This window comes from Miscanthus floridulus, chromosome 13 (assembly GCF_019320115.1).
Source record: "Miscanthus floridulus cultivar M001 chromosome 13, ASM1932011v1, whole genome shotgun sequence".
NCBI classification, from domain to species: Eukaryota; Viridiplantae; Streptophyta; class Magnoliopsida; order Poales; family Poaceae; genus Miscanthus; species Miscanthus floridulus.
Window position 1 is genome coordinate 85,477,062 of NC_089592.1, and position 13,972 is coordinate 85,491,033.

At 43.9% G+C, this 13,972-nt stretch overlaps 1 protein-coding gene across 2 annotated transcripts; it reads right to left on the bottom strand.

Moving 5' to 3' along the window:
• Window positions 1-3,414: 3,414 nt before the first annotated feature.
• Window positions 3,415-13,365, bottom strand: LOC136501029 (protein gar2-like). Of its 2 annotated transcripts, none has more exons than XM_066496518.1 (9): window positions 12,972-13,365; window positions 10,785-10,885; window positions 8,082-8,454; window positions 6,271-7,164; window positions 5,603-5,654; window positions 5,127-5,194; window positions 4,938-5,044; window positions 4,056-4,143; window positions 3,415-3,809 (listed from the first exon to the last, which is right to left on the bottom strand). In XM_066496518.1, the coding sequence occupies exons 1-9, from the start codon at window positions 13,098-13,100 to the stop codon at window positions 3,543-3,545; spliced, it is 2,079 nt and encodes a 692-aa protein (XP_066352615.1). In that variant the 5' UTR covers window positions 13,101-13,365; the 3' UTR covers window positions 3,415-3,542. The 2 variants fall into 2 exon arrangements, with proteins under 2 accessions (XP_066352615.1, XP_066352616.1); XM_066496519.1 differs by having other exon boundaries at window positions 10,785-10,890; window positions 12,972-13,105.
• Window positions 13,366-13,972: the final 607 nt, after the last annotated feature.

Below are 13,972 nucleotides of genomic sequence, written 5' to 3' on the forward strand. Positions count from 1 at the left end.
CAGTCCGCAGTCGGCACGGGCAGGTTTACGTTTACCATGGGTGGTTAGTAGGAGTACGCTACGTTCTACGTACAACTCCTAGGTTGGGCTCGCGTGTGGTGTGGTCCGTCCCGCGCCCTCCCCTCCCCGTCCCGTCCCGTGTATATGCAGCAGCATCGCAGTCATATGTTTTGCTCGGTTGCGTTGCGTGATTAGCGGTCGGCGACCTGTCCACTCAAACTTATTCGCCGTACCGTTTCAACGAAATAAATCATACCGTTTTTCCGGCACGTCGAATCGAAGCCGTGCTACTGGTTTCCCGAGCCGGCCGTGCCGCAACTCAGTCACGGAAATCGGTCCTGCGTTAAACACGGTGACGATGACGAGGCTGCAAACGTCGAATGTACAGTACTGCGGCACAGGATGCCACCCATTCTCTTGTAATATACGACGGCAAACACTAGTGCCACGTTATAAACAAGCTTCATTTGCATCCCTGTAAGGCCCCGGGCCCAGCACTATGTAACCAAACTAGGAGAACCAGGATAACTAGTTTGGGGATACTCGATACGATCGACACTCCGGCCACCGCCGACGCCCAACGCCAACGGCGCGGTTTCAGTTCTCAGATCGAGTTCAAGGTTCAACTTCGGAAACACGCAATACATAAGGAGCCAGCTGGTCTCCTTCTCGCCCGTTACATGGGCCTAGGAAATAAGAATTGTAGACGCGTGGGTTGGGCTTCCGACTCCTCTTCCTTCCCTGAACACTCCCAGCATCTTCAGGTTCGTGATCAGAATCGACTCGATCATCACTTGGAGCCCTGGTATTTGTGACACGCTTTTTTTTTTCTAGAAACAGTCCCACGCTGCCGCTTCCTTCAGCTTCAGCTTTATTAACCTGCCGAGTGCCGACTAAACTAATTCGTAGTATTCCCTTCCAAATGCTTATTCGAGTCACCACTCACCACCGCGTAGGGATTGGCTTGTGTGTTGTTTATAGCGGGCGTGGCGTAGTGGGCTGTCCGCTGCCCCCACACAGCACAGCAGGATCCAAATCCAAATCCAATCCAATCCAATCCTTCACCTGCAAAAACAATTTGGGTCTATTTATTTTATCTCTCGTCTTCTCCAAGGACGGGACGACGTGACCCCCTCAAATGGACGCCACCTTTTTCTTCTTCTGGTACTTGTAGCAGCAGCGAGATTTTTAGGCGTCTCTCTATCAGCAGAGCGCATCCTTAAATCGCACCTACAGTAAAGGCTAAGCTGTGTCACGCAACGCATGCAAGAAGGTTCAGGGGAGGTGAGTGAGGAGGGCCCCACGCCAGCGAGACCAAATCCAAGGTGATATTGTTTTCAGTATCCCAGCCACGCCGGAGCCGCGACACATGCGTCTACTGCTATCACCATGTTAGCCGGCCGCCACAAGGGGGAAGAAAGAATCGTCTTTTTTTTTTTTGTTTGCTTCATTCACTTCCCTCGGTGCAAAATAATTGGAGTGAGAGGGTGCAGAGAGATCAGCTGCTAATCCTTTGGCCAGAAAAATAAAGATCAGCTGCTAAGCATGGTCCCTTTTTTTATTAGCAGCGAATAGCCCTAATTTAGGTTCTGAATTTGTTGCCCTGGTGCTGTGCACGACAGCGACTGCTTGCTACTTACCATGCGTTTTTTAAGAAAATGAACCAACAGACGGAATTGTCCCGGCATGTATCACACGTTCACACAGCTGCTTATTTGCAAAAGCACCTTCGCGAGTGAGGCTGTAGCTAGCCGCAGCGACTGTTTAACAGCCAGCCGAGAACAGCCTCACTCACGAAGTGGTGTTAGTTGACCCTCGATATTTTTTCCTGGCACGCGTACCCGTCAAACCTCAAGGCAAAAAAATGTCAGGCCTGGTTTGATGCCGTGTCCATGACTTATCACCCATGATGCAACTGGATTAGCTTTAAGACGTCCACAAGGCACCCCCAGCATAACCTATGTTCCCGTGATGACAGAACGGTGACGCTCGGCTGCGTTGGAGAACCACTATCCGCGGGCTGTTTTTCCTTAACCCCGAACGGTGACGCTAATGCACGACGCAACACGCTTCACGTGCTTAGTGCAGGAACTTTCCACGGTTCAGCAGCACTAAGCCGAGAGCTGAGGGGGGGCGTCACACCGTGTGGACGGCGTCTCTCCTACGGTTTTAATTAGGCACGATATGATAACTGCAGCTCCATGGCGCGGGGGCTTAGGCGTAGCTGGACTACATAGCAAGTATATAAATATATCCTGTGTCCATATACTTAAACCTAAAGTGACTCGAATACTTGAGAGTACAGAAATGCATTATGCATAACGGTTGCTCTTACGCAACCATACCCGCACCATCCGAGAGCCAAAGCTGTTCACCACACAACGCTCTTTGTGATTCCAAAGAAACAAGAAAGAAGAAAAGGCCATCAATATAATTTTCAGCCTTTTTAAGTTATAATAAAACCTCCAACAAATTACTTTTCCCCAAGCATGGGCCACTAGTCAGTAAACAACTAATGGCTCGCTATATACAACTGATGACATGAGTAGCTGCATCTTGAATGAAAGCATATAATATGCAAGAAAGATTCGAACTGGTATGCCCAGCCATAAATCTATAAGAATCATGGCACGACATCACGAGATTAAACTGCATTCATCAGACACAGGATTTTGTGACTTAAAACATGAAGTGTTGGAAATGCAATAGTCATTATAGACCACACAGAAAAAGTATTGTTAAACCGTTTGACAAGAAATGAATGTCCAACTAAAAAATCAACTATCAGTACAATAAATAAAACAGTTCATGTTGAGAGAAAAAAAAAAAAAAAGAGAACACCACATTTTTTGTGTTTCCTTTTTTTCTTTTTTCTTTTTTGGTTGGGAAAGAAATTGATTCAGATAAGGGTACAAATAGATAGGTTACTTCTATACAATTGAGGCATACATCGATGATGCCCAGATTGTCACCAAATACCTCGTCCAAAATCTGCCCATCTTGTTCTACTTAATAAGCATCTTCCATCCAACACAACCAAAAAGTTGTGATTATTTCGAATGTGAATCCTCTTTCATATTGCTGGAGTCCATAGAATATTGCTCAGGCTGTCAGTCTACTTGCATATGGGGAGGACCAAATCCAATTATCAGAATAGTCATATTCTGATGCTAGAAGGGCAGGCCTGGTGCAGTGGTGAGAGCTGTCTTACTGAGTCACCAAGTCATGGGTTCGAAGCAGCCTCTCCGCAGATTTTGCAGGGGGAAGGCTTGCCTCGGTTTTTCCCTTTCCCAGACCCCACTCATGTGGGAGCCTCCGGCATTGGGTCTGCCCCTTTTTTTTCATATTCTGATGCCAAACTCCCCCACATTTTCTTATTTTTAGCTTTTTGCATTTTCATGCTTTTTTTTGGACTTTCTTTTGTACAGAGCAGCAGGAAGGAACAATCTTCTCAGCTTGCTGTCCATATTCAGCCATTAGGGGCGATGAGTAAAAGATACCATTCGATTCTCATTATATCAGCCCAGCTATAATATGCTCCCCTATGTTGCAGGTGGGAGCACCTGTTCAGAGGAAAATGGCACACTCATGTCAGTTTTCGCACCTGCACTTGAATCAGTGCCTGAAGGCTCCCGTTTCCACTGTAAACTTCTAGCGCCAGCTTTCATCGGAGCACGCCCTCTAAAGGAACCACCGGGGAGAACAGCTCTTGGGTATGCCATCCTACCATGCCTACCATATAATGATGACCGTCCACTGCCAGGCCAACCATAAAAGTGAGCTGCTTCATGAGAACTTCGCCGGACGACCTACATTAGAAGGAAAAGCAACCAAACATCACCTTAGTCATTAGTTTCTGGGAATCTAAAACTACGCTGAGCGGAGCAACAAGATGTCAGTATAAGAACATAAAACTTCACCAATCAAGAGAACTATCATCTATATAAAATTTAAACCTCTACCCGCATATCATGTTAGACAATGCCATGCCTATTGGTAGAAAAGTGCAAATGGCAGTCTAAAAAATAGTTCAAAAAGATAAAGAATAATCATACCTTGAGAATACGAGTCATAAATGAGGTGCCATTCAACGACAACGCTCGTTCAGCTGATTCTTTGTGTAAGAACTCTACATAGGCAGACCTGTATGATAGCAGAAAGGACTCATTGAGTTCTCTACTTCTCTTCAAGAAATATACAAATATTTCTGAGTTCACAATTACGTCCCTTGCAGTGACATTCAACCATAATTCAGCTCAAAAACATCAATTCAAGAATTCAAACTTGAACTGCACAAATTACATCTGCTAAGAGCAATCAAATAGAGGGGCTTATGTAATATAATCAATTATTATAAATTTAATGCTCATTGAAACACTCAGCCTGAACCTTGATTGCTTCTGTTGGGTTTCAACTCTAGCCTACCCCAACTTGTTTGGGACTTAAAGGCTTTGTTGTTGTTGTTGTTGTGAAACACTCAGAAGTTTAGTGTAGTATGGTATAAAATGTCCTGACAGATCATATTCGCATTTTTGGCCATTGGGAAATTATCTACTGCTATAACTTGCAAATATACAAATGTGTCATATTGAAAACCTTACCAGTGTCCTAATAAACAAATTACTTCCAAAAAGGGAGTATTTTGTTTTGAGTTTTGACCCTTTTCCTTTTATTGTTTATCAGATTTTTTTTGGTTATCTAGAGACAAAATGCACATTATTCTCTTAGAACTAAGTTAATCTCAGCATGAAACAAGGGTGTTAGCATCATAGGAATTGGTGGGTGTGGTGATTGTATAATGTATCAGTTATGCTAAGATCTTTTGTAATTTCACTTTCCTAAAATTATAGATCTTCTTCTGGTACAGGTAAAATAAATAGCATGATACAAATCTAGCCTCAGCTATAATAAGCATTAAAATTTAAAATTAAACTGACCCTGTTGGCTGGCCCGTTGCAGCATTAGTGACAATGACTACTTTCAGCACTGCACCAAACTTGTTGAAATGGCGAGATAATGAGTCCTTGGTGGCAGCAAAGTGAACCTTCAAATAATTTGACAAGGTAAATAAAATAATCCAATGGCACAAAATAATATAAGGGTGATGAGAATACATAAATACCCACATTGCTAACATAAAGCGTTCTCGAATCTGCATCCTCCGTCGGATGCGCTGTACTATAGGAAACCGGAACTGCAAAGATGACAAGATATATTATACCAAGCGATAAAATGACACTGTCTTCAGATTAACCCATTCCTATTTATGATTGATCGTAACAATGACTTGCAGAGACTTTGCTGTACTAGTAACTGCACTTTTTTTCTTAGGTAAGATGATGGAGAAAGGGCAACATAGGTGATATTACAGCAGGAAAAGCAACAAGGGTTTTTAATCCCATGCAAGTTGGGATGTGGTAAAATAAAAATGGTGGACTAAATAGTGTATTACCGCACATTTCAGTTTGACACAAAACTAACAGGAACGATCAGATACAGTCAACCAGACGGAAGATTGGCATGTGTCATTATGAGCAGATCAGCAGATGAAAGGAAAAAAAACCATAAGTGGATCTTATATTAGTAGATATATGTGGCATACCAGATGGTGCAGACCGCTGAGAATCCTTTTGAACTTCTGCATGGCCTAATTCCTGAATGAAAGTTGGCATCAGTCAGAAGCAAATTTACCCAAGGATTAGCCCATACATCTATAAATTGCCAGGGCATATACCCACAAGACAAGAAAAATGATCATAGGAAATAGAAAAGAAAAGTAATGAACATCATAGTCAACAATATGCATGGAAGATGACATGACATGCCATTTTGTTTAATGGCTGAGAGCATATACAACACTAATAGGAGATGCCAACAACTGCTTTTTTTCCATCCAATGTTTCTTTTGCTGGAAGCAAATGAAAACAAGCATTCACATGCCCCAATTTAGTTCAGTAGATGTACTGGAAAATCAGATAAACAATTCTGAATTTACATGATTACCCATGCCCCAACTGCTCTGCCATTTCATGAAGTAGCATATACAACTGCTAATTAGCAAGGAAAGGTTCCAAGGAAAAGCTCAACCTTGCCTTAGGACTTGATTATGAACTGTAAAAATCTATAGTCACCAAAGTCAAAAGGACATCTGGTAGAAATCTTAAGCATATATAATACAAACCTGACTGAAATGCAAGAAAATGGGTGACTCAAGATGTGGGAAGAAATTTAAACATAAAACTTGTTTTTTCAACATACAAGGCTGCTTACTTTGGCATTGGTAGCCACACTGGTGGCATTTGAATTCATGGGCGTAACATAAGGCTTCTCTACAACATGAACATCTTTTGGTGTTTCATAACTGGGAGGTTCCACCATATTTACATCAACAGAAACAGCCACAGCTTTACTTGCGGTTTTTGTTGATGAAGGAACAGGTTGCACCTCATCATTCACACTTGAGGGACTTATTGCACGAGTCTCTGGTTCAACATTGCATTGTGCCGATACAGTTTTCTTCTCTGCAAATGGTGAGAAAGTATCTTCATGTGAAAGAGAAGTTTGGTATCTTGTAATCCCCTCATCTTGGTCCATATCATCTTCAGAGCTCGAATCAACATTCATTCCAGCTACCCTATCTGCCATGGTCAGCTCTCCAGATTCCTCTTCAGATTCCACATTATTAACATATAGATCGGAATCATGTTCATCTGCGGTCGTAACTGGCTCAAAATCTTCATAATCTCTCCTCTCTTCACGAGAACGAGATGGCTGTTTCACAACATTCCCTTGACCCAATCGCTTGAAAACACTTCCAGTAGATCTAACCTTTGTAGAATCTGCAGCAGCTTCCGCTGCAGCTCTAAGAGCTAAAGCAGCTCCTTGTACCTGTAGCATCGGCCTAGTTCTTTCTGATCTTCTGTCACTCAAGTTGTCTTGAGATCTTTCTGATCTTCTATCGTTCAGGTAGTCCTGAGATCTTTCTGATCTCCTATCACGCATGTTCTCTGTAGAAGTAGTGGCGACTACAGACCGCAGACGCTTGGATGCTGGTTCAGCAGAGGTGCTGGTTGGCTGTACAGCTTTTACTGCATCTCGAACAGCAAACTGTAGAAGACGACGGGAAGCACCACCACCAAGCATGGGGCGTGATGAGATGTCTCTCTGTTAACAAAAGAAAACAAGGCTGATTGTAGAGGTCATAGTACCTAAAATAGTATAAGTAAATTTTGAAGTAAGGAGCAATAGAATACAGTAGAGGAGAAAATATGTGAGTGGACCAATAAAGGGCTTAGAGAGAATCAGTGTGATGCTCATCCCTAAGCGGTCAGCAGTTCAAACAAGCAATTTCCTTATCCAAACTTGGTACTCCAAATTATAAGTCGTTCTGGCATTTCTGAGTACATAACTTCTATTATGTATCTAGACATAACATATAAATCTAGACACAGCAAAAACAATGTACCTAGAAAAAACAGAACGACTTATAATTTAAAACAGAAGGGGTACAAAATATTCACAGAAATTCTACAAGATAAACTAAATGGACTGCCTACTCAGAGTTCTCCAAAATTCCAAACTAACAAGAACTGTAGCTTTGTCGGTTGTTTCTAACCGAAGAAACCCCAGCGTACTTATACTGAAGATAAACTGTCGAAACTCACATTGCACGTTCATGATGAACAATATTTGGTCTGTCAGTTGCCAATAAATAATTAAATATTGGTAGGGAATTAATTGTTGGAAAATGGTAATTAATAAATAATTGGTAAGGACTTAATTGTGGGAAAATGGTAATGCTATAGTTTCCACCTCATGTTTGCAAGTTGCAACTAATTTAGAGCTAAGAGCGTCTTGGTAAGTCCGAAGTGGAGAAATATAGATGGACACTTAGGCATAGTGCATAAATAATATGTGAGCAAAGGCAGGACATAAAAGAACAGAACAGACAGAGATATTGGTAAAGTAAAAAATATATAAAGATAAGCACAATGTTGCCAACTTTGCCGTCAACTCTGTCAACAACATAACATGTTATGTAGTTTGCAGTTGTGACCTAGGTAATAGGTAATACATCACACCTTTGTTTGCTGTGGCTCGTCATCCCTGTCACGCTTTCTGCCGTTTTGTTGTTTTGGAGGGTGTCGTATTTCATTGGACTTTTGTGATCTTTTCTCCTCCCCGTGAAGAATATCAGTTAGTACATTTCGAAGTGGAAATTTTTCATTACCCTCCCGACCAATTCCTTTCCATTCCCGTTTATTCCGTCTCCTAGTACTGGCTGCACTTGATTCAATTGTGTGCTCAGAATGAGTTTGACATTTGCTTCTCGGGAGCACATCTGATGATTTTTCTCTTCCAGATACTTCTTTGGGGGCTTCATCATCCTTAACCTCCTGAGTTTCTTGTGCTTGCACATATAAGTGCATATTTAAAGAAAGATGGTCCCACAACCTACAAAAGCAAAACGATATGAGTCGCAGATTCGTTTAACACGTGACGAGATGATATGAAAGCCAACCAAGAATATCTTTCTCTCTTCTAGCCATTCTTGCTGATGCATATGAAATATGATGCTGAATCAACTTGGGAGATATGCATTACCGTGGACTGTTTGCCAGGGAAAGATGAGAGTACACATTTATCCGTGTTTATGTAAGTTTCGAAAGTAAAAGTAGTTCTGATGTTCTCATTTCCATTTGCTGTTAAAAACTTATAGCAGTCTCCACAATGTGATTTCAATAAATACACTGCATGAATTCAGAAGAAATGTGTGAAAAAAAATATTTCTTTTGGTTGCAGTGGGTGGGTGGGGTGGAGGTGGGGGATTCGTTCTCATGATTGATGTACTTCTCGTGAGTGGATTTATCAATTATCTCAATAGCAATCACGCTTATAACTTATAAGGACTGATCCAAAATTCGACATAACAGGTGTTTACAAGGCAAAGGTACCTAGATTCAACTAAACTTTCAAGCTACGTACATATAAGGAGCCATTCATGTGGCCTAGCTTTAAAATGTATTCAACGTTCACTAGGCCCTTGTAGCGCAAATGTATGTTTCTCATCACAAATATAAAAATACCATAGAATACCTAAAGCAAAGTATTTAGCAAGCACAACATTGTCAAAGCCTCTGCTTTCTGCCATCACAAATATATCAATACCATAGAACATCTACTGCGAAGTCAAACACAACTTTGCCAAAACCTCTGCTTTTGCTGCCACCACAGTTAGTTGCTAGTTCCATTTCACATACTCGAAAGGTGCATCAGAGCTTTATTTTTTATTGCTCAATGTAAACATATTTGTCTGAACATCGGATAGTGAACCAAATACTAGGGCACATACAATGTTGCTTGTCATATCTACGCTAAAATTGCGGAGACCATTTGCTAACTGTCGGTACAGAAAGTGACCAACTAATGAATATTTGTAGTTTTGTTGTACGTTGTGATCGGAGGTGGCCTAGCACTCAATGACACAGGATTTATACTGGTTCAGGCAACATGCCCTACGTCCAGTCGGGGTCGGTCGGTGACTTTATTCCCGAGCCCAGGTGCTCGAAGTCTGTAGTGGGGTTACAAACGAGAAGGAGAAAGGTGGGGTGTACGAGAGACCTGGTCGGGTCCGACCGGAAGGGCCGAGGACGACCGGAAGTCCGCTACAAGCTGGGTGTTCAAGCTTGTGCTTGAGGAGCTGCGAACTATCGATCTAGTGAATCTTAACTTGGGGGAGTCGACTTCTGGGGAATCGATCTCCTTTGTTGGAGGGAGTGCATCCCTTTTATAGATGATGGGGATGGCTCTACAGGTGAGAGGGGGAGATTACGGATGTTACTAAGCCTTGTTGCCCACGCCGATGAGGACAGCCGATGGTAGGCGCCCACAATACTGTTGACGTCACTGTAGAATGTCAAGTGCACATGGGAGGTTGTGTTGGCTTCTTCAGGAAGGGTGGATGTCGGTACCTGCAAAATACTATTGTTGTGTGAGGAGCCCTTACCACGAGTACCAGGAACGGTGAACCCTGGCGCCCACTATCGATGCCCAGAGGCATGGGAGGCTTTTTGCCGTATGGGAGCCCAACGGCGCCTACAATACTGTAGACACAAATGTCGGCGCCTACAATACTGTTTGTGTCAGGGCGGTTGAGGAGCACGGTTCCCGCAGGCGTGTAGGGTATGGTCCCGGTATCGTGGTTTGACTTGTGCGCTGCCTTCTCCGTTCGCCCCTGGTCCCTTCCGAGTGGACGCCTTCGGTCGGATGGCCCCAGTCGGCACTGGCCGCGCCAGTCGGAGAACAGCGGTAAGCAGGCTTCCCACGGGTCCCCGGTCGGAGTCGTGGGGTCGGAGTAGGAAGCAGTGTTTTGGGCCAGGCCTCCCGATCGGAGAGACCGCCTAGAGGCGGCTGGTGCCCGAAGCAAGTGCTCCGGTCGGAGAGGTGGGCCGAAGGAGTTGACGAGCGGGAGTTTCTTTGGGTAGACCTTCCGGTCGGGGGACCGGAATGCCCTTCCGGCCCGTTGTGTTTTTAGGCTCTTGTGCCGGCCCACGAGCTACATGCTGTTTTCCTGGGCCGAGCCCTGGCGTGGAAGCCGGTCCCCGAGGGACCCTGGGTTCATGAACCCGACACTAACCTTTTACCATTATTTATAGCATTCTTATTAGTGAGTTATCAATTACAATACGAAAAGTATTTGCATGTGAAATACATCAAGAACTGGTTCAGGCAGTTGACAAACAAAGAATACAAGAACAATGCAAGTTTGTGCAATCAGTACTAACCAGGAAATGAATGCAGCAGTATCATCCCCTAGAAATACATGGAGTTCGTTACTGGCGAGATCCTTATGTTTTCCATTCTTGAGCATGATAGTAACATATTCCTGCACTTAAGACAGCAAAAGAGGTCCACTTATTGTTTTCCTTGAAATATCCCAACATAATAAAACGAATACTAGGATAAGATAATGATGACGATTGCAAAAGTTGGTACACGGCAATCAAAAGTATTACTCCCAGTAAATCAAAATACAATGCCATTTCAGAGTTGTGCACAAGGATTAAGAAAGTTAGTAGAATGACCTTGTTGCCCTTTATCTACACTGGAAAACGGGGTCATTTATTTATGAGAAATCAAGAAAGGGCGAAAAGAGCAAAGATATCTAGAACTAGAAGTTCCAGGAAGAATAAAATGGCATCTGTTTTCAATCAGAGGAAGTATACACATAAATAATGTAATCCATGTATTGTGATGCTTCTTCAGAAAAGACAAACACCAGACCTGGATTGTTTCATCATTCACTAAAGACAGGGAAAAGCATAACAGCAGACTTTTCATAGGTTCCCTTTGCTCCAACAGTGAAACTGCATACAACACTGTTTTCTAGGGAAGTTTGAGCGCTCTTCACTAATAGTATTAATTTAAGACTAAAAGTATATGAATAGTGCAACTGTGATGAATAGAAAAGGTAGTAAAGACTCATAGCAATAGCATATGTTAACACGCAAGGATAGTAAACTCATTCAACCTTATCATGGTATACCGTGCTTGAAACAAGTATTACATTTCGGTTGCATCAAAAACACCGCAGATAACATGCAACACTTGTGAACTGGATAACCAATTAGGCTGGGCACTTTTGAGCCGAGAACCATAACCCGAACCGAACGGTTTTTTCAGTTCTCAGTTTTGGCTTCGGTTACAGGTTTGGATTGGTTCAGGCTTCGGTGCCAGTTTTTACACAATGAGAACCGAACACCCGATCAAACCGACACCAGGCCTGGCCCAAGGCCCATCAAGTGGACAGCCAGTCGAGCAACGAAAAAGTAATCTCGTGAACCACTCTGGCCGTCCGCCGTCTCCCATCTCGTATTACTGTTCTTCCTCATCTCTCTCTTTTCTCAAATCTTGATCCCTCCACAAGTGGACAAAATCACTCCAGAGCAGCAAATCAGAAGTGCAAGGCTCAGCCTTGCTGGCTGCGGATACCTGCAGCACGCAGCAGCACGTTCGTTCGATGGCTAGCGGCGGCGTGTTTCAAGGGCATACTGTAGTGGCCGGCAGCGGTGACAGTGCGGGCTATGGAACCAGTAAGTGCAACAAGTGTACTGCATGGGCAAGTGGCGAGTGTCGTCCACGCAAGCAAGCTACGGCCAACGAGCCTGCAAGGAACGGCAGCACCCACCAGGTAGGCGATTTTGAAATCTAGGTGAACATCTGAATCTCGGTGAACTTTGGTGAAAACCGAACCCCGAAACCGAACAAACCGAAGCCGAACTCCTCGGTTTCTCTGTTATCCTCAGACCGATCAGTTTCAGATCCTCTCCAAACTGAAGTTCGCATGCACCGAACAACAGAACCGAAGCATCGGTTTAAACCGATTGCCCACTCTGATTTGTAATGTACATTTGTCCACCTGAGGCAGAGCTAATTCACAAACAAGTTTGCATGCCCAACTAAAAATATTGACTAGTGAAGCAGCAACAAATAATATCCATTCTACAGTTTGATAAAAATGGTCATCAAGTAATATGACAGTTACTGAACCAGTACAAACTAAGGCATGCTTCAATTAGACAAACACTTCATATTCATCCTGATTTGCAAATCCTGCTAAGTGAACATAGTGAGCACACTAAGTTGGAAAATACAGACAGCAGTCAGCCTAAACAAACAAAAACTGCATCCATCACATAGCAAAGCTGCAGGCCCATGAGATCCAATGGCATTAGACTACTGAATGATTCCAGCAATAGCTGTTGTATGCGGGGCTACACTGAACAAAAACACAGGGCACAGTCGCGTAACTTGCAGAAGTCATCTCGAATTCTAGCCAGTCCTACATACTGTTACGTGTTAATAGTTCGACCAAAATCCTGAAGCTACAGAGAACCCAAGTCCCCAAACAACCGAAATCAACCGCCAAGACCAGAAGCTAGCGAGTAGGAGATGACAGAAGGAAGTCGTACCACGAGGGTGTCGTCCACGTCCCTCTTGAACCCGCGCAGCTTCTCCCTCACGAGCTCCCGGAACTGCTCCTCTCCGGCGGCGGTGAAGCCGACCTTGAAGGTGAGGGTGTCATCGTCCGCCTCGTCCATCGTGGCGGAGGCTTCCAGAACCCCTCCCCACGCAACCCTAGATCCACCAGGAAGCGGTCCCGGGGCCGAGAGGAGTGGGGGCGAAAGGAGGGCGGGTGGCGGGCGGGCGGCAGCCTTATCCGAACCGCTGCGGGGTGCGGGAAGCTTCGGCGACGTGGCGGAGGGGAATAGACTCGCCGGCAAGCGGCGGCGACGCGTGGAGATTGGGGTGGACGACGGGGCTGGCGGGACTGCGAGAGGGCAGGCGAGATTTTATTGGGTTTTTGTTTGGGCTTGTCGTGGGTTTCTGTTGCCTTTGCGTGGGTTGCGTGTGCCAGGTAGGACGGGTGGTTTGGCCAGGAAACTGAGCACGATTTGATGGGCGTCGCTCATCTGCTTATCTGACATTTTGGCCCCGGTGATTTCGCTGAAATTAGGCTTATGTTACTGTTTATATTAAAATGTTACGAAAGAAAAATACTAAGTTTTTTTTTGAAACCTTCATTAAGAGGAAACTAGACTGTCAGCACATGGTTGTAGCGCGTGTCGAGATGACGAGGCGCACAACGAACACAAAACAGAAAGAGAAAATTTTGTATTTGGCCCTAAAAATAATGCTCCTTTCTTATTTGACATCGAAACTGAAAATCTTTCCTATATGTCCTGAACTCGAGTTTTTCTTTCCTATTTGACACCTCCGTCAGTTTGGGCTGTTAACAGTGTCAAGTCCTATGTGAAAAGTCTATTTTACCCCTAGAGTTTTTTACTAGTCCTGGCATTCCATGATTAATACTGCTATCTTTTATGAAACATTGCAGTTTAAGATAAAAACATTCATAAAAGATAGCAATATTAACCATGGAATGCCAGGATTAGTAAAAAACTCTAGGGGT